The sequence below is a fragment of the Chelon labrosus genome (genome assembly GCF_963514085.1).
Source record: "Chelon labrosus genome assembly, chromosome: 8".
In the NCBI taxonomy this organism is placed as follows: Eukaryota; Metazoa; Chordata; class Actinopteri; order Mugiliformes; family Mugilidae; genus Chelon; species Chelon labrosus.
The window spans coordinates 10,456,482-10,482,815 of record NC_140358.1 but is presented as its reverse complement, the minus strand read 5'-3'; the positions used below and the strand labels follow the sequence as shown (position 1 = coordinate 10,482,815).

Sequence of the window (26,334 nt, the reverse complement as noted above, 5' to 3'; positions counted from 1 at the left end):
AAGCAATTTAAATTGTAAAACAGCAACCGTTAGGGCTGTTATTTGCAATGGACACATTCTCCCAAAAGTGTGTGTCAAACTAAATGTCAAAATAATTTATGTCCCTATGTGTTCAGACGTGACTGCTGTTTTGATTTAATTTATTTATTATAGTGCATTATAAAGCCCATAAAACAAACCGATTTGCATCGGACAAAAAAAATAAATAATTCACACTCGTGAGCCAGATTTATTTCTTCACAATTCAAAACAATACGAGTCTAATGATCAATTAGATTAAAATGAATGTTAACAAAGCACTCTCCCTCTCAGTCACACACTCAGTTAACAAGCCACAGATTGCAGAGGACTGAGGAAGCTCTTTAATCGAAGTCTCATAGGATTGCAAGCCATTAGGCAGAAAGATTTAACACAGCGTTTGAGACTTTTTGAAATATGATCGGGTGGTATTATTTACAAACCAGAAATTCATAACAGAGGCATGAAATGAGCTGTTCTGTCCATTCCCTCCAGTACCATCTACAGGCTTATTTGTTGTAGAAATTGTTTTAGTTGTATCCATCAGCAAGGAAATTCTGTCAGCTAACCACAATCAATGGAGGATATTTGGTTAGCGACGCAGGGTCTGCTCATTACATCCAAGCAGTGAAACAGTTCAAGCTGACAAAAACAATTGCTCTGTATGTTTTCCCTTAATGACCAAGTTTCTAAAAGAAAAAGCTGAAAGATAGAAATCACTTTTGAAAGTGGTTTGACTTCGATTCAATTTCAAACCACTTGCTGTTAAATCTTTTGTATAACATAACCAGACCTTTCGAAGCCGTCTACATTCGATTCAGTTTAACTCAAAAAATGGATTGTCATGTAAAAAAGACCCATTTATTATTGACAATCTTTATGATGTGTTGGGTTCATCTCCACAAGCTGCAGCACAGCATTAATCAATAGTCGTTAGGATGAGCAAAAAGTGACTAAAATGGAAAAATATTCAGGAAGCTCACTTCAGTTTGTTTCCAGCTGAATCAACCTTCCCATCAGAGAATTCATTTGCATCACACAGACCACTTGTAATTTAGTTCTGAAAGAGGCTCAGTACTTTTCAATCCCCAGTACCAGTGCAGTTATGATTTTTACAGTCACTCTTTAAAACACTTTCTTTCTAGTTTTCAATGGCGATCTGAAGTGTTCAATACTAAAGAAAGAAATTATATAAATAATTATAATAACAAGTATAGAATTACATCTAAGGGAATGGCTACATAAAAGCTATCTGAAAGTGGCCAAATTAAATTAAATGAACACTGGATAGTATTCAAGTATTATTATTTTCTATTTCATTTTCTGATTTTCTGATTTAAGCTGAATTTGTTCATTTGGGGGCAATGACACAAGTACTAAACACAACACTCACAAATGATCACTTTTAAAGCCGATATGGTGAACTACTAGACAACTAGAAAACGGTTGCATTACGTTAACATTTACTTGAAGCTGAACCCAGTATTCACTCCCCTTGAAGCTCTGTTTTGGTCTCCACCTTCTCCTGAGGGAAATATCTGGTTCATTAGCTGCTAAATGCTCCAACGTGTTCATCGGCTCATCACTAACTCTGTCTGGTATTTGGAGCAGCTCAGGTGGTGCACACTAGGAGTTTATTGTGGTTTTATTTTTGCTAACAACAGCTATTGTGAATAAAGGAGTGAAGCAGTGTAGATTGTGTACACCCAAAACAATAAGCAACTCTGTTTATTTAACTCCATGTCATTCAATCTACTGTTAAAGACAAGTTTTCAGCTCCACTGTGGCACGTCTCACAAGCAGCTTGAATATGTGCACTGCAGTAGGTGAGGCTGTTTCACTTTTCATTCATGAATAGTTGCCAACATTTCAAACACGGGCTGCGTGAGGAGCTGTTTCAACACACCACAGGCCTCCTGCCATCATTAAACAAGAGACAAGGAGCTTAACTGCTGAAGAAACTTATAAAAACAACACTGTGTGATTCCTCTGTGCCCCCCCCTAAGGCCAGAAATGTATAGATGGTATGAGAGGGCTTACAGTGGAGTCCACAGATCTAGACTGAAACAACGTTGTCTGAATAATGTGACAGTCCCTCATCAAACTACTTACTGATAAGGAAGAGAGCAGTCCCTGAGAAATCACTTAGTCTGAGTGCAGGAACCCACACAGAAAGAATACTAAGTGCCTGTATATATATTGACATGGCTATTATAAACTAATATTCTCCTATTGCATAAATTATCAAGGGTTTACGACGTATTGCTACCTACATATTGCATGAAATTAGAAATGGTTGTCCAGTTTACTGACGGCAGAGAGGTTTAATGAGGGCCTCTTGACGCTAACTGCACAACTCGAACCTCAGTTGTGTCGTGTTGTAAAAGTTCTTCTCCAACAACCAACAGTTTTTCAGGCTCTATTAATCCAACAGTAGGCTCTTGTTTAAGGACAAGCACAGCTTCTCATCTGTAACGGCCCTTCTGGAGGTGTCATGGGGCTAATTCAGACAAACAACCAGTAATTTGTGATGGGAGGACAGCTCCGTCCCTCCCACCCATCTCTCCTCTTAGTCCACATTTGTTTCAAATCTCGGCTCATTGTGTCCATTCTGATCCTCGTTCCAGCGTTAATCCGCCACCAGACACTGTTTGCAGTCATCTCCGTGAGCACCGGCTGCAGGCCCATTAGCAGTTAAGTGCCACAGTATCAGCCAGGAACAACAACAACAGGCTCTGGTGACTGTGACTCTACTGTACTCTTTCCACATTACAGCTTCCCTGGCTTCACTGGTCCGTCAACCAACACAAGGTTAAGGCAATTTAATTTGGTTAATCTTAAATTTATTTAAAAATGGACCAACCAAGCGTTGCGAGACACAGCTCAACAGTTATCAGCGGGGTTTATCGTTATTGCCTAGTACATTACTTTAGATAAATATTTTATATAAGAATTCCTCAGAAAGAGGCAGTTTTGAATACTGATCTGCATCATGAAGTATTTTACAGAAAATCTCTAAACATCAAACTCATGTCCAAAGCAATAATGTCTCTCCTACTGTAAATTATTTGCATTGATTAATTGAGCCATGGCTTGGTTTATAAAATGTAGAAAAGAAAAGTAATCACCCAGAGCACTAAGCAGCAGTATATTCAAACAGCCTGACATGGCTACTCTTATTGTTTCATTACGCGGTAAGTTTCAGCCAATATACAACAAATACTGGATAGTCCTTCAACCAATCAGATGATGTGTATGACTGTCACTATTACTCTGTCCGTCGCAGCATTAAGCCCACCCAAATTGATTTGATTGGCCCGGCAGGTCTTTGCCAGAGCATAATCAGGTCCCAACAGAGGGACATAAATACCAGCCTGGAAGCCAGACCATCTTCCAGCCTACAAAACATTTGTGGAGATGGTCTGTCTTCCGGGCTGGTATTTCTATGTCTTAATATCAAATCTAGGAGGCTGTAAAACTGTGACTTGTTTGCTTCACTAAATCACTAAACGGCTGTTGGGGGCAGCCGTGGCCTACTGGTTAGCGCTTTGGGCTTGTGACCGGAGGGTTGCCGGTTCGAACCCCCGACCGGTAGAAAGCGGCTGAAGTGCCCTTGAGCAAGGCACCTAACCCCTCACTGCTCCCCGAGCGCCGCTGTAGCATGGCAGCTCACTGCTCCGGGTTAGTGTGTGCTTCACCTCACTGTGTGCTTTGTGTTCACTAATTCACGGATGGGATAAATGCAGAGACCAAATTCCTTGTATACACAAGTATACATGGCCGATAGACACTTAATCTTAATCTTAATAATAATCTGTCAAGTTGTTAGTTTATGCTCTGATGAACACTTGAATTCTTTGACTTTTTAATCAGATTCCTCTCAGAATTATAACTTTGGTTGACAGAAATTTGTGATTAGATCACAACTTATACTTAAGATAATCACCGCACTCTACTTGACAAGACTTTCTATTTGATTTATCTTGGTTTTTTTTTCTATCCTTTTTTTAATAGTGAAATGTTGTGATGCAAAATTCATCTAAATCCTCATCTCGGTACAGACACTATCCCCCAAACCACACCACCCCTCTTTAGCCCTCTTCTTGCTGCCTCCAAGTGAGTTTTAGAATTGATTTTAGATTACTTATTGATTAGGTTTTAGGGGCTTCATGGCCTCTTTTGTTGCTGAGGCCCAGCCAAAAACTAAAAAGGACAGAGTGTTTGCACTCAGGGCTCAACCTACCTGAGTGGATCAGACTTTTATTTTTCTTCTAACTTTTGCTCTAATGTCTTTTAATGTAAACCAGTTTTAGTGTCTCCTGACTTTAATGTTACTTTTCAGCACTGTTTCAAGATTTCTGAGAGAGCGTCCTACTTTATTGGGACACATCAGATAAAAAAGAAAAGAAAAAAAACTCTAGTTTAAAACTGCAAATGTAAGAGCTTCCAAGAACCGGCTATATGATGAATAACTATTGTGATTCATCACTTGGTGAGCAATTTATAGCGCATGAGAGCACTGCGGACGGCTCTTTAAATAGCAGCAGGGACCGATCAGAACATGCAAACTGGTTAAAATACACAGCAGCTGAAACACTTGCGTGTTTAATTGCCACGGTCAAACACGGAGGAGGATACGTGTGTTTGTCTGCGTGTTGTGTGATTGTTTAAGTTTCCACATGTCTGTTTACTCTCCATTCAAGTAGCACAGAGTGAGTGTGTGCTCTCAAAGAGTCGTTCAGCCATACCAATGCATCAACAGAGCACTCAGCGGTGACCAGGTTCACAGCTCAGTGTGCGTCAGTGTGTGTTCTCAGTACTGTATGTGTTGTGTTTGTACGGTTCAACAGTGGGTCACTTGGTGGTCATTCATCTGCATGTCATCTGCTAAATGTCACTGCTACACAGCTCACACACACACACGCAGACACACACTGCTAACAAACAAGGTCACTGTTTCTGCTAAAATTGAATTGTAATCTATAATTGCCATGGCGATTTGTCCTCATTGCTAACCCAATCATCTGTTTCATTCATCCTCTCCTCCCTCCCTCCATCCATCCTTCCTCACTCCATCTTTCTGGTTCACTCTCTACGTCCTTTGTCGTCACCCTCCTCCCTCCCTCCCTCCCTCCTTCACCATTACCTCATCCAGTCATCCCACCTCTCCTCTCGCCCGTTACCTTCTCCTCCACGCCGCCCGTCTCTTTCATTTTATCCCTTTTTCATCCTCCCTTCATCCCTCCCATACCTTCCTCTTGTCCTGCCTCATTTGTTCTACCCTTTCCTCCCTTGTCCCTCTCATCCCTCCATTATCCTCTTTACCTCCACATCCTCGTCTCTCCCTTCCCGCCTGTATTAGATATCCCCCTCACCCCCTCTTCCCCACTCCTCCTCCCTCTCTCTCTCTCTCCGTCACCTGAGGTAGACAGTTCTGTCAGGAGTCGGCCTTATTTACCGCCTCTCTTCGCTCCTGTTTACATTATCGATCGGCAGGGTTGCTTTAGTTCCACCATACATCAACAACCTCCTCCTCCTCCTCCTCCTCCTCCTCCTCCCCCGCCCCCCCACCCCAGTGTTACGGCTGCTGGCTCACATTACCCTGAAACACAGAGAGAGTGGGAGAGAAGAGGGGAGAGGTGGGGGGGAGCTCAATGGGGAGATGGAAAGGTAGCGGAGCATGTTAGGATGTGTGAGGGATTTACGTTTGAAGGAGAGTGTGTGTGAGTGAGTGAGTATGTGAGCAGAGGTGTTAAAGGGACAAAGTGTGTGACTGACAGCGAGAGCGAGAGCGAGAGAGAGAGAGACACAGACACAGAGAGAGAGAGAGAGAGAGAGAGAGAGAGCGAGAGAGAGAGAGAGAGAGAGAGAGAGAGAGAGAGAGAGAGAGAGAGAGAGAGATTTAATATGCCAAAAACATACACAATCGTCCTATGTGACTGCCTGGGGCTGTTATGTGGTTTCGCTGAAAAATTCAGATTCCTCTTTCCGTCAATTTAACTACACAGGACATGGCCAAAAGTATGTGGACACTCAAACATTGCACACGTTCGAGAGAATTACATTAATATGCGGCTGTAACGCTCTCCTTGAAATGTCTCCAAGAAGATTTTAAAACCTGACTTCAGATTATTCCCATTCAGCCTCGAGATCAGCGAACCACTGATCTGAGGCTGCAAGGCCTGGCTCGCTAACGTGAGAAGTGAAGTTGAGCTCAGAGCCCCACCAGAATCAGAAGTCTATTTCTGTATTTCTGTTCTGCACTGTCACATGGAAACACTGCAGATTTGGCGGTCCTTGCCGTTAATTACATAATCCTGTTTGTCCCTTAAGGGATACATGTGCAGAGTCTCTCTATCAGTTTTTGGCAACTTGTTGGGGTTCAGTTTTGCAGACTCATCATTCACATTTCTGCTCAAGACTCAGTTTTAGCCTTTTTTCTTTTGACAGCACACCCTCAGTATTTTGAACTGGTGCACACTGCGTCAGCTCCGGAGGTGTCGATGTGGAGAGCTTTTTGTTAAACAAATGTCTCAGGCTTGTCTTTCTTTTTCTTGAATGTTTTAGTAGCCGGTAGAAAGAGTGAAAAACTTGCTTCTGGGTTTACGTGCTGTGGTTCTGGGACCTGAACCAATCAATGGTGAGGAGAGGAGGAGGATATAACCTTGCCTCACCCTAAATTTAGCAAGGGAGTCAGAGACAGTTTTCCACATTAAGGATTTTTATGGATCGTTCGGACGATAGATAAAAACTTACATATTCCACAGACGGTAACGAAAAACAAAGCAAAAAAAAAAAGAACAGCAGGGTGTCCACATACCGTACTTGGGTGTAAAGTGAAATTATTCTTTGTAACAATGCTAGAAGAAGCTGAATGAAGTCTTATGTGCAGACAGTAGAACATACATGATGACTTTAAGAAAAAAAAAACTGTAGCCATAAAGGAAAAATAGCATGAATATTCAGAAAGAAACAACACATAAATGTTTCTACAACAGAAAGGAAGAAAACCTTACAAATACAGATGCTTTTTCAAAAATCAGTCCTTTTTCTGTCTCTCGCTCCGTTTGTTGATTAATGAGGGAGAAACTTAACAGACCAGCTCCTTCATGCTGATTTTGCACAAGCATTTTTGCTGTATACTTAACAGCAGCTATCATTGTGACAGTTGCATACGGTGCAAAAATGTGCATGTAATGGCCACGTTTTATCATCCTGCTCGAGGTTAAATTTCTCCAAATTGTCATTATATAGACATGCACACACATGGAGCGTGTAACACGATAGTTTATGATATACAAGGAAGAAATTTAACACCGCCTGCAGACGAGCATTAGCGTGCAGTATGAATTAATGGCTGTCATTCCTGTTGCTGTGCAGAGCAGCGACATATTGCGTCTTTGCGTGGAATACTGACCTTTTTAGACCTGCGAAAGCAGTGGAATGAACCATATTTTTACCCCGCAGAGATAATTCCCAAAGAATCTGAACGACAATCCTCGGATAATAAAAGGGTATTCTGAGCAATGACTGCACCCTGTTGTCATGTAATACTGGATTTCCAATTCTTTTTTTATGCATATTCTCCTCTTGCTTGGGGGATTGTTTGAAGCCACAGCTCTTTTTCATCCAATCCACAGCTAGTTATACTGTTTATTGTCTTCTCTTTGGCGTTTATGAATCTATTAGATGTATGATAAGCCTTCTCTAAGTCTGTGTCTTCAAATGTTCTCTCAGAGTCAGGTTTTACAAAAAAATAGATGCTGAATGCTGAATAGATTTTTATCAGAGAACCTTGTATTGCATTCCATGATAATATTACATATGGAGAACATTAGTAATAATCATATTTTTTTATTATTATTATTTTAAGTGGCAACCTAGAAGATTTTCATTTAGATAAATGTCTGTTAAATCCCCATCATGGACTTGGAATGAGGTAATGTACTGCAATATTTAAATTGTCACTATTATGAACTGGGTGTCTGTGGGGCAATCACAAAAAAGAATGTGGTATTAACTTACTGCTAATGTAATCTCCATAAAGAGATCTCTAGATATGAACGTTAAATAGCCACTGATAACAGAGACGGCTGCAAATCAAACTGAACATTTTCTACAACGGTCATTTCTGTAATTTTCAGACAGAAGATCAGTTTGAAATACTACAGGGAGTAATGGAAGAGGAAGGAGCAGTGAGGTGTTAGACGAAGAGATGGAGCAGACAGCTCCCACTTCAACTCCAACGATATAACCCACTCCTTTCACTGCGCTGTGCTCTTCACAGACTCCTGCCAGCAGCATGTTAAAACAACGATAGTTTGTTTTGCTGCCTTCAGAACGAGACATAGGATTAAACTACATTTTATGTTACCAACAGAAACTACATGTTTACTTTACCAAATCAACCAGAACTGAAATGTTCAATGTTGGTACATTAAATAAAAGCAACAACACAGTTTATGTGTATTATTGTGTATTACATTTATATCTTATATGGTTACCAATGCAATCATATTTGAGAAGATTTTCTAGGTTGTAGCTGGTTGCCTTGAGACTCGCTTACTGTTTGTTAGTTTAATACAAGGAAAGTAATCATACTAATGAACTTATTTTATTGTAAACTCTTTATCTGTCCATTAAATAGTCAGATAAATGTGACTGAATACAAAGTGCAAGAGTTCTCTGTAATTAAATGGGTCAAAACATGAAATGCAGATACAGTAGTTATGCGAAATATTTATTTATTTAGCTTTCACCACAGACATTTTGTCCGTTGTTCTCTCGTAGAAAGCCCTCTTCTCACAAAGTAGTCCTCTGTGGTTTTATCCTATCTTCAACTGCCTGGTAATACTGTAACGCTTTTCAGATGAATGAGTATATGATGCTAACAAGCTTCTTTCATCAGTGTGAAAAAACACAAATCAGTCTGACCTAATTATAATACAAAGGCTTGTTTTTGTTTAACAGACAACACTAAGACACAAAATGAAATGCAAAAAAAAAATATTTTAGTCCTTGTCACACTGTGTGATCTTCTTGCTAAGAGAGTAATAAACCGGCTGAACAACATAATGAAAGGAAAAGGCAGACAGGTAGTCAAGAAAGGGAAGCAGTAAGTAACACAGAAGCAAAAAAGCTAAATAAATTTTGCAAGCGTTTTGCAAATTCAGCCTGCAAAGAGACAGACTCTGTGTGGCGTGTGTGTGTGTGTGTGTGTGTGTGTGTGTGTGTGTGTGAGGACCAGTTTGATTTTTACACCACTGGAGTGAGGACATTTTGGCCAGTCCTCACCGCTTTATAAGGTTGTTTGAGGATTAAGATTAGGTTATGGTTAGGATTATTCACTTAGTCGAGATGGTGAGGGTTTGGGTTGGGGGCTAGGGAATACATTACGTCAATAAATGTCCTCACAAAGATAGCCATACAAATGTATGTGTGTGTGTCCTCGCTCATAAATGGGCGTTACATTGGCATAAAGCTTAAGAGAACTTGACTGAGTGCCATCCGGTGACACCCGCCCTGACTTTCCGTATTGTCTGCCTTCCCAGCCTTTTCCCTGCCCATTGTCATTACTCGTCACTTTGGCTCTGAAACCCCCTTCATCCGCTCTTTTTCCTTCCCTCATGGCCCCTCACCATTCTTACCTGAGAGGCCACAAGTCGCTGCTCTTGCTATTCATAATCAACAGCTATCCATTCGTCCATCCTTTCCCCTCCCCTTCGTCTCTCTCTTCCTCCATCTGTCCCCTGCCTTTCTTTATCTGCCTTTAAAGCAGGAGGCAGGAAAAAGGCTAGCTGGTCCTTTGTGTGCTCTGCCTAAGTTTGTGCTCAGCCAAGCGGACACAGCTCTTAAATCCAAGCCCAGGTTTCGGCACAATAGGAAGGCTCGGGTCTTGTAAAGGCCCCTATGATTCTCCCTATCTCTTCCAACTCTCCATGAAAAAGGCAGAGGGGCAGTTATTCTAAACAGGAGGAGAAGACTGGACGGAAAAGGGAGGAACAAACTGCAGACTCTTAAAAGAGCGGACATAATTCTCTTCATCAGAGAAAGGCGGCGAAGTCGTTCTTTACTCCCTCACACTCCCACTCTCCAACACTCTTTCCCTGAGCCAAGCAACACTGGAGTTTTTTTTTTTTTTCTTTTTGGATCCCTTTTTCTGCTTCAAGGCGAATGAATTAACTGAATGAATTAACACCAGGGCTGCTGCTGCTGTGATCATCATCATCATCACGCTCCTCCTCATCAGTAGCAGCAGTTTTGACGAAGGTTTTTAACACCTAGAAGGATCACACTGCTGACGCCCAGGCAGGAAGAAGCAAAAATGTCGACAACCTTGTCAAAAAAGGAAAAAAACGAGGATAAAAAAACCCTCCTCAACTAGCAAGGTATCACAGTCTGAGTGCTACAGTCTTTAGCCCAGAGCCTTGTCAAGTCTCTTGGCACTACTAAAGAAACCTTGCTGCTGATGATGATGGGAGCGGTGGGGGAGGAGGGATGAGGTGAGATGTGGAGGAAAAGGAAAGGCGGGAAAAAGACAGGAGTGAGATCCATGAGAGAGAGAAAACTCAAATTTAGGAATGAGGAAGAGGGGAAAATAGGAGTGAAAAGATATAAAGGTGAGGAAGAAGACGAGAAGAACAGGAAGAAACTAGGTGTTTAAGTTGTTGATCACGCGCGGCAGAGACACTGTCTACAAAGAAAGAAAAACAGACACGAAAGAGCGACAGGGAGAAAAGCAAAGCTAAAAGATGGAGGTCTTGGAGGAGAGGAAGAGAGGGAGTCCAGGAGAGCTGCAGTGAGGATTTTAATTAGCGGTAATTGGCCACCGAGGGAAAAGAAACTGGGAGACGGGAGGCAGGGAGGGGAGGGAGGGGAGGGAGGGGAGCATAACAGCCAGTTTTTGACAGATTGATATCTCTCTTGCTTTGTGCCTCTCTATTTCCTTCAGCACTTCTTCAAATCTCGTCCTTTCTAGCTCCATCTTGTTTTCCCTTCATCTTTTTTCCACCTCCAACTGTGTGACTCCCACTTTCCCTTAACAGTATCTTTCACTCTCTGCCAATTTCCCTCTAAATACAAGACACTGTAAATATAATCTACAGTATTTGACACATAAGACGCATATGTGCAACGATACTGAGAAGCTTTGCACATGGACTAAGGCGTTAGATAAACTTGATGTATTACGTGAGGTTTTTATAGTAGCTAGAATCTATTGAAGATGTGATAAATGGATGTATGGCCAACAGTTCACCTGAAGAAAAACTCAAACATGCAGACTGAAACTCTACAACGCTTAGCTCAATGTGCTAACTCTGGCCGTCGCCATCTTGGCAGTGCCTTAACAGAGATGCACTGTTGTGAGAATATTGCTCACTGATCTAAAATTGTCTATAATCGATATTTTTATGGATCGCATGAATCCCTATATGTGAGCGGTGTCTCTTGTAGTGACAAACCTACAGAGAGTTACGACCTGATTACAGCTCGACTCTACTCCACCGAGCTTTAAAGGCTTGGCTTGATTTTTTAATTGCCGTCACATTTTGTTCAGCTGTAGCAGGCAGGTTTTTGTTTCTCCGTCAAAAAGCACAGCCTGCTCGTAACTGAACTGCAAACAGGCGCAGTTATAGATTTGGATGGGAACACAGTGGAACATCAGGCAGGTAAACAGACTGATTTCTCTATCAGCAGTTACTGGAGCCTGGTGGTCTTACGTTCCTGTTCGAGCTGCCACGACATCAAATGGATGCAAATGTTCCTCTGCACCAGCTGGAACTGTAAAAAAAGCGACTGCTAAAAACTGCTAACAACTTAAAAGGTGGCAAAACAGAATGTCAGTGTTGAGACAACAGCTTGTTTCCGATTCTGCACCCAGGTGGCCGAGAAGTCAGTCATTAGAGGTTAACAGTACTTGAACAGATCTTAAAGGAAAACTCCAGCTTCGGTAATCGGTAATGATGACATGGAATTCACCACGGTAACTGCTGAGACCTGGGAACACACCAACGTTGCTGAAATACAAGCTGCCAGAGCGTATAGAAGCCGCCAGTTTGCCAAATGAGCTGCCACCTTATTAGGTAAACTTAATTTCAGTAAAACTGAAAGTGAGCTACGTAATTTTGACTTTGCTCACCAAATCAAATTGAAGGTAAATCTCTAAACTGACATCAACAGGTTAATGGATGTTAATGGTGATTATGGCTCTGACCTCATGCGGTCAACCTCTTTAGACCTGCCCTCCTGCACCCTCCGTCTCCAGTGGTGCACCTCGTGTTGTTTAGCAGGGGAGCAGACCTGGCTGGGGAGCAAGTTAGCAGGGTTACATCTGTGTTTATCGGTACACAGGTGAGCTCTGGGAAAATGGGTCGTCTGGACAACACTCCGGTCCACGCTCCCTTGTCTGGCAACCGCAAAACACACATCAGCGCAAACCTACACATGTGTACGAGCATCCATTAAGCAAAAAAGTGAGAAACACACTCATTTTATGCACACACAAACAGACAAATCTCAAATCATTCCACTCCTAATCAGCTCCTCCTTAATTACAAAGCTGGCAGTTGCTGATTTAAAGTTCTGGTTAATCTGTGATTTTAGGCAGGGCCCGCTCGAAAATTTCCAGCTGTCATTTGTCAGCCTTTCCCAAATTGCATGCGACTCATGCTAAACAGCAACAGTAGTGTGGCATGCGCTCCGGGTGTTGCTAGGTTACGATAGCGGGATGTTGCTGGTTAAGTGGCTGTGGGATAGTGGACGGACGCTCTACGTGGAGGGCTGACAGCAGGTCCTCTGGATCATTTGGCAACTTGTGAGTCAGATGCTCTTGAAATCCCACATCTGGTGGCAAGCCCATACAAATCAAGATCAAAGTGTTGGCTTTCAGATTGGACCCGTCTCTCAACCTCCCTGCCTCTCTGCTGTCGAGTTTCATTTTCATTTTCTTTTCCACGGCACCGTTGTGCCTTGACGTGGCCCTATGTCTGGTTTGTTATTTCCCTCTGTTGTTGCTGTCTTGCCTCCCCCTCCCTCCTGCTGAGAGGTAATCAAGCCCTGTTGTGAGTGTTTAAGCATTAGAGCAGATGCATGTTGAATTATTCTTGGGACTTAATATTTTGTCTGGGAAGCCAGGCTCCATACCACATGCTGGTTAATGGTCACGAACACATGAATGCAACAGAGAGGCGCACGCACGCGCACACACACACACACACACACACACACACACAGTTAGTCAATGAGTCAGAAAGATGTCAGTCAAGCAGAAGTCATGCTGACAGAGTTACAGGTAATAGAGTGATAGGACCTGACAGTCACCCTTCACTGTACACACTGATATTCTGTACTGCAGTGCATGAAAAAATTACATATAAATATGAATGCATAAAGGCACGGAGTGACAAGCAGCAGCATCCACGAAAAAAATCCATGTAATATCCTCAAAGTTAAACAAGTGAACCAACAAAGGAGAACAGACAATGTAAGAACTCATCTCCTCCTAATTCCCTCCCGTCTTCAGCTCCTCTCACATCTATGCACTCCCCCACGCTGCTTCGTTTATTTCTTTCCCACTCTCCTACTCTCTCCTTATCTATCTTTTCTACTCCTCCTCTCCATTCTGCCTTGAGCTCGCCTTTATCAGTGCTTTTTTCTCTCCTTTTTTTACTCTTCTCTGCCACTGTGAACTTAAACTCTCCGTGGAGCCGGGAACTGATATCACACAGGCTCAGTGTGGCTTTAATCTCTCTACTGCAAAAAACACACAGACACACACCTGGGTGGCCATTATAATGTACACGCCGTGGTTACTGCATTACAGCCATACCCTATTAGTGTCATACTTCTTTCATTTCATGTTTTTTTTTTTTTATTTAGTTTTTATTTCAGCCTAAACTGATGGTGACTCAAGCGATGTCATCATTTGAGGTATCTTATCAGATTCTGTTTTGCTCCCTCCGGAGGCACAAATGGATTTATTGAACTTTCTTTACATGCTGTATGTAGTAGTATTCCCCCAGAGCTATGAACACACTTTGATGTCTGCGATAAAAATCTGCGGAGTTCCTCTTTAAGAAATCCAATTTAGACGAATCATTCTGGCATTGAAAGCCTTGTTAACTATAATAAACCGAGTGATAACATTACTTTTCTTTGTCACGTTTTGTATCAAGCATTCAGTGCTGGGGCTGCATGCAGAGTTTAAATAAATTAGTCAAATGAAGCAGTAGTTCCCCATAATAACAATAATGGTTTCTTGGTAGGCAGCTAGCAAAATTAGCTGAGAAAGATGCAAGTACCGATGAGGATATAGAACTCCTGATACAGGTAGTACACTATTTGCTACAATGAAGTAGTGATGAAAGTGTGTAACACATCAGCTGTTATTATCCACAAATCCCTCTGCGCCAGTGCAGCATCTGAATGGAAGACAGACACACGTCTAAAGCCACGATAAATTAAAATGCATTAAACAAGCGAATAAAGGGTTAAATTTGTCTGGTTTATATTTGCAGGATAAAATATGATTAGTTTAACTTTTAATTCAAACCAGGGTTGTCCAAATAATGTGCTACCACACGTGTGTCCTCAGTCATATATTGATCAGCCTCAACATTAAAACCTCTACAAGAGGAGTAAATAACACTGACCATCTTGACAATACAATGTTCTGCTGGGAAACTTTTTGGACCTGGCATTCATGTGGATGTTACTTAGACATGTAGCACCCACCTAGACCAGATCAGGCACCCCCACCCCATAGCAATGACACTCCTTGATGTCAGCAGCCATCCCCAGCAGGATGCAGCCCAACACAGATACACACACAAAAACGGTTTAGGAACAACTAAACAACTGGCCTCCAAATTCACTAGATCCCAAACTGATCAAGTATCTGTGGGATGAACTGGAACAAGCCTGACCCAGAGGCCCTTCCCCTAAACCCATAGGACCCAAAGGCCCTCTCTAACAACATCCTGTTGCCAGACACCACAGGACACCCTCAGAATGCTCATCTCCATTCTCTGATGGGAGACAAGGGAGGCCTACACAATATTAGGAAGGTGGTCATAATGTTAAGCCTGATTCAAATATTCAAATAAAATATCTGCAACAAGGCAGCACACAGCTTCAGGTAAATTTATTAGTTGTTTTACAGAATTCACTGCAAAAATGTTTTTTTTTTACAAAACTACCCTTTTTTTTTGCTTAAACTCAATATCTTTGATTTTAGAACAATTGGTCAAACAACAGAACGTGCAATCACAAAACAACTAATCAGTTAATATTAGAAAAATAAAAACAACAAATTTCTGTGTTTTGGCTTCATTGATCAGGAAAATGGAACAAAATAAAGACGTTACCATTTATGTTCTCAAATACTAGAAAGATATCGACTGTATTCTTAATTTTCCAGTTTTCAAAGTTATTAAATTGAAATCTGCTGTTTGAAAACTACTTTTCAGTTCTTCTTATTAATCTAAGCGTCGGTTACTGATGCTCTACCCACAGTCACGTTGTGTTTTAGACACAAAAAAAAAAAAACCTGGATGAGAACTGTTGGAAGTGAAACACACAGAAAATTGTTTCCCGTCATGTTGACTCTTCATTTTCATCCCAACCTACACACTGCAGTGGAGTGCCACTTAATAATTGAGTGCCATTTGCTTTGCTATAAATGGAAGGCTTTGAGTGACATTATATGGAGATATACGAGTTTCTCAGAAAAATGGATCTACCTTCTTACTGAGAAAAAAACAGCTCACTTAAGTTGCAGAGGAAGAATAAAACATCCTTCTTTGGCAGTATTGATTTGTTTCACACTGGTTTTTGTTTTCTTTTCTTTTTAATTCATGAAGTGGTTTAACCTTTATTTCTCTGTGGAAACTCCGCCGTGCAGATTTCAACACCCTACATCATTGTCACACTTGCCAACGTATTCACACCTGGAAGCAGTCCAGTCAGACCTCATTGGAGTTTCTGGAAGTTACACAAACACTTGCACACTTTATACTCACACTTGGCCGGGAGGCCGTAGCCGCAGGTGATCTTGGCCTCTCCCGTCTCGCAGCCTTGAAGGGAAGCACACTCCTTTTTCAGCAAGGGACCTGCAGTGCGGTGGATCGCTCCGTCCACTGGAAAGGAGACGACAGGAGATTTAGAGAGTTGGCCTACTTATGTGAATCCCTTGCAATCTGACTACTTACAGGAGTCCAAATGTTGTTTGAAGTCCAGCAGACACATTTAATGGACTCACAGCTTAGTGCTCAAAGGACTTGGACGATGTCGGCATTAGTGGATAACTGTGGAATTCTGCAGGTTGCAGAGCCCAACTTTTGAGCCCAAATCCTGCTTTTAGTAAAAGCATCTGTCTCTCTGGATGTCAGTCTATTTAATGGATTTTGAGGCTACTGCCTTAGTTAATTACTTGATTTAATGTGTCATTAAGGACTCAGCTGACTTTGACTTTTTGGTCAATTAGTCTTTATTAATTAAATTTTCATAAATCTACATAATATTAAGAAATGAGTATCTATCTGCGATCCACACCACATCTAAAGACTGTGACTGTGTTCATTTCCAGGAGGCCAATGATGCAGCAAAAGCAATTTTACAGCTGTGCCAATTAAGGTTTCAGTCGGAGTCTTTGCAGTCCTTGCAGTCAGACACATTTCCTCAAAGTTAATATTAATACAGTCTTGATGTGAACAGCTTCATTATTAGTATTCTCAACATTATGGACCCAAGAAAGCGGCATTTAACTTTTAATTAAATCATACTTAGAGTGAAAACAACTCATTTAAATGCAACGATTCCTGATACACTGCAGCAACAAAAGCCATAAGAAAGTTCCCTTCCTGAGCAATTCTTCAAAGTCAATATATTACAGTATATGTATAGGAAACCATATAAACCTAGTTACCGAGGAGGTACAGGCTGAAGACCAAACACTGTCCTTACATGCTACTAATTTCCAACAGTTCTAATTTGTTTTGTAATACTGCTTTGTAATCAACATTATGAGGATTTTTTTTTTTTGTAAATGTTGGATGCTTAATGTGTTTATTCAAAGGTTGCCAGAAGAGAGACGAATAAAAATTAAGGAACGCACTTGAACGAGGGAAGCTGTGGTTAACAGGTTGCTTCTTAACAACCTAGGCCACCACTCCACACCCACGCCTAGAGGACACTTTTTTAATGATAGTTAAAAGCTGCAAAAATGTTTAATGAATGTTCCAGAGAATATCTGCTTTTGTAATAAAATGCTGAGGACTATACCAGCTACAGAATGATTAATGTTGATTAAAGTTTTTTGGCACTTGGTTAAAGTGAGAGATCGATTGTGGTCTTGGTTAAATAATGGAAACGTGACTTTAAGCACAGAAGCACAAGGGAAGACCACTTCATTAATATTTCACCCTGAACCGTGCTTTTGTTTGCCTAAACCTAAATGTCAGGCTCCAGTGTCAAAGTTGTGAGCTTTGTACGCCCACCGTCGGCCCTGACCACCTCCGTAGGATTTGCATGCAGTACATAATTACCATAATTAATACTGCCGCTCAACATAATCCTGGCAGCAATTATGTCTCTCTCAGAATGTAAACAAAAACAAATTAGGAGCGTATCCTATAAATACTTTCTGGTAAACAGTGCCGAAAGAGTGTTCATGTTTAAATATTATCGAGTGAGAATGTCAACGACCAGCATTCCCGCAATTTAACCTTCAGCAGCATCTGCTGTCTGGTAACATCAAGACTGTGCTTGTGCTGAAAAAAAACGTTGAGGCCTAATGCTCGAATCTTTTCTAAACAATTCATAATTAACTCAGAATAAAACGCATCTGTCTGGACTGGGTTTGTCTGAGCAACTATGAGGCTTGTCAGTATTTGGCGAAAACGGTACAATAACACCGATCCATATGTCGCGGCTCAGCATCTCCGTCTGACTGTATACGGACCAGCTGTTACAGCGGCGTGTTTTGGCAAACTGAGTACCTCCAGGCGGGGGTCTGGTTTTATCTGCACGTTATTGTGTTAAGTTGGCATATCGCATGCGGCGCTGAGCTGTGGTGTGCGATGTCAAGCTGTGCCACGTTGAACTGGGCTGCACTGTGAGGGAAGAACAAGTGCGAGGGTGTGACAGGCGAGCTCTGAACACTGGCTACCTCCTCGGGGCTCAGGCTCAAATGTATGTGTACGTGCATATAACTGAAATATTGCGTGTGTGTGTGTGTGTGTGTGTGTACTCCTGTCAAAGCATATGTGTTACTGCGCACGATATTTATGTGTGTATTTTTTATGTGTACGTGCGGCGTGTGTGATGAGTCCTTGAGGTGACACACGCACACAAACACACAGCACATACTAACTTTGAAGCAGCCCAACTCTGAAATAGAGAACGGGTGTGATAAGAGATGGAAAAGAGACGGAGGGAGGAAGGGAGGGGAATAAGGGAGAGCAGCAGATGTAAAAATAGTCTGGAGGGAGATAAGGAAACCGGCAAGAAAAACAGGACCAAAAGAAAAAGAAATGGAGATTGAAGTGAAACATAAACCAACAATATCTTTTGTTTTGTTTCACGCTTCATGTTTGGCAGACGCAAGTATGAATGTGCATGTCCTGTTCCCCAGTCTTATTAAATGGGCTGCGTAGTCCTGAGCAACAGCACTACTTTCTGACCTTATCTCACACATACACAGCGGTAATGTAATGCATGGACACAGCTGGTAAACATACACAATGAAGCTTGCACACAATGGTGCACATAACCGTGTTCAAAACAGACAAGATCATAAGTAAAACATGTCCTCTCATAGTTTGGAAGACAGTTCATTTTGCATTTTGAGCAACATCTATAGACACGTGTTACCATAAAGGATGTAAAACTGTTGATCCCCGCACGGTACCACAACTCACAGACACCTGATTAATGCATTGTTTTTTCAGCCTGATGTATCTGTTCTTTTATATCAGGGGCAGGAAAAGAAGAGTGGTCTGTAATCTAATTTGACACCCTTGGCGCTAAGGTGGTTGGCTGACTGTCATGGATGAAGTACTGAACAGGCCTGTTGGGTTTAAGCCACTGATCCACAGCCTTTGTACGAAGTGGCCATCACCATGAATCAGGCGACAGCACGACAAAGAGACACAAAAGGATACAAAGCTTAATATGACAATGTCCTGAGAATCCTTTTGGTATTAAGTATTTTGCGGTTACAGTCGGCTCATCAACTTGAGTAACTCAAATAATATCAGCGTTAAGGATCAGAATGGATCCTTTATGGAGATACATAAATTTATTACTGCAGTGACTTTGATGATTTTTTAATTTCAAACGGTGAACAAGGACAGTCTGTAGCCAACACACCCTGTCCTTTTAGCTGCAAATAGGGTAATTTTGACAGTCGTCATACTCGCTCCCACATGAATCACGCTTTGTGCATCTAGCTGAAGGAGGCTTTGACGTTCTCATGTTTAAGTTAGATTTCTCCTTGTCAAAACCGAGATGAGAAGAGTGGAGACAGTACAAACTGTGCTCAATCCCTCCTTCTCTGGACACAGTCTGAACGTGCTGAGTATGGTTAATAGACATACAGCACATACACACACACACATACATATATATATACACACACTAATTCAGCCTCCCCATGACTTCCACCTCTCTAATGCAGAGAAGCTATGCCTCTCGCTGCATTCACTGAAGACAGACCACGTTAGCCTTCTATCAGACTGTGGTAACTTCTGACTCTGTGGGAGCCAGTGTAATAGCCCAGCGTGAACACTGCACGCTACTCAGTAGACTCAGACACTGTTCTGTCACTTCAGTGAGGCCAGAAATATGAGGGGGGAATTCACGAGCAGAGGGGAGTGCAAATGAAAGATGCGTTTGAAGTAAAGCTGCACCAGCAGTACTTCTTCAGTGCAGGCACACATGCAGGTGTAGTAGAGCTCAAGGATGGCCTGCGACCGTGAGCATCAATATTATCTATTACTTCTACAGAACAATATCAGCGGAGTTCATCTGGTCGTGCTGCAAAAGGCAAAACGACTTAATTAAAATCCATTTTTCTTCATGAAATATTTAATTTTTTGAAATGAGCAGAAAAAGGAATAATTCAGTCTTGTTTTCCGCCTTCTTTTCCGTGGTGTTGAACCTGTAATGATGTTCTTTATTTGGGGACTGTGGTGATGATGTGGTTGTGTAATATCTCATCAACGATCGGATGAACTGTGCGACACTTTGTATGGACGTTCATGATCCCAGAGAATAAATTCTTAGGTATCAGATCGATCTAACCAGAGGGAACTTTCAGTCGGACTTAAGAGATGTGAGGTAGACTTTTTGTTATCTGTTTAATAAGAAAATATTAGCCCCTAAGAACAATGCAAACACTTAATCCAATCATCTCTCTCTTGCTGTAGTACATTAATTAACTACTTGGAGTAAACATCAGGTGACGTGACAGGTTTGCAAAGGAACAGAAACTTGGCAAAACTAAACTTCACTGCTGAACGCCTCAATCAGTCGCTCAGAGAAGTGTTTGAAGAGACGAACAAAGTCAGAATCTATGTGGTTTCACCCTGATCTTCTGCTTGCATTAAATGAATTCAATGTTGTCACTGTTCACGGGGAAAAAGTAGGCAGAACCACTGTACAAGTGTCAAATAACTTCAAATCTCTTATTAGAACTATTTCAATCAGGGCTGACGAAATGTGTTCATTCAAACACAGTCACTGTTATTGTGTGCAAACTATCATCCCGACATTAGAGCCTCTAGAAAAGCTCTGTCCAATATGACTCTCTATGAAATGCTGCATATTCTCTATTGCTGTGAGCAAGATTACATTTGGCCATTTTATCTCATCACTTTCAAAACATTATATAAGAAACAGGGAGTGATTTAAGGCAAAACTTTCCTTTCTGTGATATTCCACCAGTATAGGAGCTTGTAACATTGTGCATTGCATCTCTAATGTGCTTATTAAATGTGTACGGTTCTATTATCTTTACAGCAAATCAATTCCCCTATGGAATTAATAAAGCCAAACTCACAATGCCTCATTATACAGTACAGTGTGCTGGTATTGATGCGTCCCTCATTTAGACATCGAGACGGGGGAAGCCCTCACCAAATGAGCATCAGTATGGTGTCAAAGGATACTTGTTGTTCATCCTCCACTGACTCCATCGCATGCAAATGGTGCACCTGAGCTACTCAACAATCAGCAATAATTGGCTACACCTAATGCCACCAATAGACGTCAACAGATTATAATGAATTAGTCATGAATATAATTTGTATTACTAGGCACTAAAAAAAAAAAAGTACGTGTCAAACTCATTTCCACATTTTTTTTAAAAACAACGTTCATTATTTAGCCTTCATTAGCATACAAAATATCACATCAACGGTTTCTGCGACTGCAGCTCAGTCTTCCAGGGAATGAGAGGCAAAAAAACAATGGCGAGATGAAAAGACGCGCGAAGACAGAGAAAGACGATCTGGGGGGATTGAAGAGCCCGGCTGGACAAAGAGAAATGGGTTTGGAAGGGGATCAAGTGTAAAAAAAAAAGAAAAAAAAAAAAAGGGGTGTGTGTAGGTGAAAAGAAGAGAAGTTGGTGAGGCTACAAACAAAAAGGGAAAAGATGAATGTTAGGCGGGTGTTCAGAGAGGAGAATGGATTAAAAGGAGGCAGTGCACGGATGGATGCAGGAAGGGGGTAGGAATGAATGTTTTGGCTTCTCTAGTCCAGTGACCAGCCAGTTACAGTAAGCAGGAGGCTGACCAGTTTGGGTGTTATCGAGTCTCCTCCACAGGCTCTATATTGACTGGCTCTGGGGGAGACAGAGGGGGGACGTAGGGGGAACAGCGAAGTGATAATTGGCGATATGCTTACCTGGCGAGGAGCCTGCAACCCTCAGCAGGGCACACAAACAAACACACATACACACACACACACACACACACACACACACACACACACACACACACACACACACTTCCCTGCAATGTTATATGCCAGGACAAGGTTTACCTCCTGCAATCCCCAACCACCCACACACGCACAGGAAAATACACACAGGTAGATTGACATTAGAGTAAAACCAATCCTGAAGTCTCTCCTATGGAATACTAATACGGCTGCCCTTGCCAGCTGACCTCTTATAGGCCAAACAGGCTGTCGGTCAAACTAATGGGGCGGAACGCTGGCATATTGCTTTCCCACAATCCCTCAGCAGAGCCGGGACACTCATTTACTTCAGTCAGCTTGTTGCCAAGGCAACATTTAGGATGGGTCTGGTAGTGGACGGACGCACAAACATGCACACAGCTTCGCACGCGGCTCTATATGCGCTCGTATACACACAAACTTAAACGCACGTTCACAGACAAACGCGGTGCAACCTGTTAAATGCCGCTGCTATGAACTTACCCCAGCACATACACAGACACAAACACGGCTGTCGCTACCAGCAGCCAAAAAGACAAATTTATGTATGCGGCTGACACACAGACAGCACTGTCTGCATGGGGAAGGTACACTAAGTGCTTTTTGCCTCTTGTCTCATCTGCACGCCTCAAAACCAATCTTCTTCTCTCTCCCTTCATTCACAATACATGCTCCCTTGTTCATTTGTTCTGAAAGGGAAGCAGACAAGCCTATTCGCCGCCTGCATTTTTCTCCTCATCCAGTCACGGAGAAAGCAGGGAGAGGGCTGCAGACACACAAGGACCACAGCCGAGAGATTTCCAGCCCAGCGCAGGGTATCAAACCCCATCCCCGTTCTTGAGAATTGATTATGGATGTCAGCTCACACAGACTCAGCCTGGCTTTTCAGCTCTGCAAGGATTTTTGTTCTTTTTTTTCCCCCTACCAAATTAAAATATGTAAGTGAATGAAATTTTAATTGGGACCGTGCTCATCTTTTGAAAAGTGAGTCTGGATGCCTTGCAACACCTAAACCAATCATTTGCAGCCAGTGTCTTTTGTGGCTGGTTCACATCCTGTGCACTCGGTCCCTACAGACCCGGAGCGGGATCTGTGATACCAGCTGCCTGTGTGTGTCTGTAGCTGTGACTCTGTTTGATCAGTAAGTTGTTATTATAAAAGAAGTGCAGTATACAGAGGATTTAGAGGATAATATCGCTTTGAATGGTTCGCCGTGACAGTCCAAGATAGTTTTTGAATTTTCAAGTTTATCTTAATAAAATACTAGTACAAAAAGTGCTTTTGGTTGGTGGCTGTGATCACTCCTCACATCTGAGGCTGAATTACCAGCCAGGCAAATTGCACTGGGGCCCTGAAAGCACAGCCATTGCATCAACTAGCTCGTGATGGCTTCATTGAAAGTAAGTTTGGGAATGTGCCGCGCTAAGGCATGCTGTGCTTTAGTGCGGCACATTCAAATTCACACAATACAGCAGGTTTTTACCTGAATTTGAGTACTGTCAAGTCAAAATCTAGTTTCAGACGTTTCACAATTTTAGTTTGAGGACTAGAGGTCACATATTCCTGTTATCAGACAGAAAAAGCTTCAGGGGACTCGAGCACAGAAGCAAATCTACACTCTTTATTAAACAGAGGGTTAACCGAGGCCATGTTCATGCTCACACTGGCCACGAAACAATCACTTTACATAGTGACAACACAGTCTGACAGAGGAAAAACATTTGAAGCATCTGAAGCAAAGCTCAATGTCACTTAGCCAAGGAAACACTGTTAACAGATCAGTTCATAAAGCCAATTTGTAATAAACTGACCTAGGTAGACACCAGAGATTCACCAATCAAATAAATTGTACCAGACTGATCCTGCCCTTATTAAGCAGGTTGGGTATCAGCCAGATGTGACCGGTCCACTTCAAACACAATAATAATAAAGTCATTATAAGGGTCAGTGTTTCTTCTTCCATCAGATACATTCATTCAGGCACTGACTCAGTTTTAAGGGCAACAGCAATTTGCTAGCAATTAATTTGCTCAGTATCAGCAGATACACCGAGCTGAGGCATCAGCATTCACACTGGTAGGATCAGTGCATCCCTAGAAGATGCCCACTTAATTTAACTAACTCACTGACTGCTGAAGCCTCACATAAGTCAATAGTGCATCTGAGCATAGAACGGAGACTGCGGCCGTATGGCATGTTAATACAGAGACCCTCGGCAATTGTAGACAAAAGGTTAAAATCTATCTAAAGTTCAACTGAATAATGTCAGTGGAGGCAAGAGTGTGTGAAGAATACTTTCATGTAAATGATACCTGACTGAGAAAGATACCTGTTCAGATTTTAGATCTAAGCAGCTCAGATTGACATTTCCCTTCCTTAAAACTGCAATCACGATTTTCTTTGGCAACCTGAAGGCAGCAGGAACGAGCGGTGAATCACCCTTAAATAGATTTGTGCTGAATTTGCACACAGTTGCACAGATCCATTGGTTCAGGACCAACACAAGCGTGGTTTGGTTTGTGTGCAGGTTGGTCATGGTCATGGTTTGGCCACCTGGAAAAATACAATCTAATATCCACTGGTCTCTACCAACTCCTAAAGGGAATACCTAGCTATCTAGTTGCTAAATACTCCTCTGATCCTCCTCCTCCTGATATTTATCTGCCTGCTCCGCCTAAAAAGGCAGTCGGTTTTTACAGTTTTTCTTGCTGATAACCATTCACTTATGCAGCTACAAATTACAAGAGTGTGAGAGTAAATCAAAACAGCAAATCTGCAGACCAAAAAAGCTAAAGTGAAACAAGCAATCAAGCTTAAAAACGCTGAGAAGAGATTCAGATTCAGGTGATAATTCTCCGAAAATGAATCCCAACGTGAATTATCCTCATGCAGTGTCGCATACAGTGTACCAGAGTAGGTGTTAAACTGTCCTGACAACTTCCAGGGTTGTACTCCAAATGAAATAGGACACTGCTGTTCTCAACCTTGAAGAGTATTTACTGTGTTTAGAAATGTGGTAAATATTTTTGGCTTCTCATCCCTATGGACTGCTTGAGTTTAACTGAGGGCTGATGACATTTGTGTGGAGGACGCAGACCTGCGGAAAAACACTTCGATGCGCCACACATCCCGAAGGTGCACGCACTGACATATGGTGACCTAGAAGAAGAAGAATCTGTCCTAGCTCAAATTTTAATGGCACTGGTTCAAAATAATCAAACTTAATGATAAATATAAATGTTTACATATTTATATATTTATATACTGGCCGACGAAACCTCCAGTTGTGATCTGAGCTTTCTATTTGAGAAAACCAATCAAAGAAGCGACATGTTCAAACAGCAGATAAGCTTTGGAATAAATGAGCAACTGCAGCCAGTGGACATGAAAAAAGGTTAATTTCCTGCCCTTGAATTTGTTGTTGATGCACCGCCTGAGCTCAGCACTCCTCCAGATTGAAGTGCGAAAACAATGTCGGCAGGTGTGTGTTTGATCCAAGTGAATGACATTTACCCAGGTACCCTTGAGACCGAGTGGTAAAGTACTGTAAAGACCTTTTGTTGCCGTACCTCTGACGAAAAAAAACCCCAAAACAACTCACTAAAGATAGAATGAATGAACGCTCGGTTACTCGGTGCAGAGTGTGATCCTGAAAAATGGAGATGTATACGGAAAGATTTCTGTGTGTTTTTTCTACTCGGCTCCGTTCTTGCATCTGTCTATCCCCAGCGACTGACTCCCAAACACTGTCGGACCTTTATTGCTTTCGTCTTTCTTGTCGTCTCGCTCTAAGCATCACTTCTCTCCCCATCTCTCTTGTTTGTTCCACCGCCCCCCCACCCCTTGCCTCTACCCTTACCTCTACCCTTACCTCTAATTAACACCTACTGTAGGCTCTATCTGCCTTAGCAAACCCCCAAGGACAGAGCTGGAAAGAGAGACAGAGAGAGAGGAGAATAAATACAATAAGACTTAGAGAGAAATCAACTAAGGGAAAGGGAAAAAAATGGCATAGAAACAGACAAAAGACAGACTCAGATGGTGGCTGTTGCATATGTAGCCTACTCCAGTTAATCACTCAATCTTTTTTAAATGATCACAGATGCTGTGGTTATTTAAATTTAACTTAATTATATATATTTAATATTAACTTACATAAACAGGCTTTACACAAGCACTAATGTACATATTAAGGTGCGCCAGAGAAACACATCTGTATTTCTAAAGCCATGATAACATCGAACGATCCTGTATTGGCTTGACTGAATTGTGTGTGAACTGTGTGTGTCTGAAGCCACAGGAAAGAGTGTGCGTCCATTTTCGTGGCTCGAGCCTCAGCTGGTGTTTATCAGTAAGGGA

At 41.9% G+C, this 26,334-nt stretch overlaps 1 protein-coding gene across 2 annotated transcripts in view; it reads right to left on the bottom strand.

Annotated features, from left to right (window-relative positions):
- macrod1 (mono-ADP ribosylhydrolase 1) overlaps positions 1 to 26,334 on the bottom strand; it is a 109,730-nt gene that overhangs the window by 19,893 nt on the left and 63,503 nt on the right. For both annotated transcript variants that reach the window (XM_084550302.1, XM_084550301.1), the window contains exon 5: positions 16,038 to 16,154. In XM_084550302.1, coding sequence (XP_084406428.1) covers positions 16,038 to 16,154 — 117 coding nt within the window. The remainder of the gene's footprint in view (positions 1 to 16,037; positions 16,155 to 26,334) is intronic.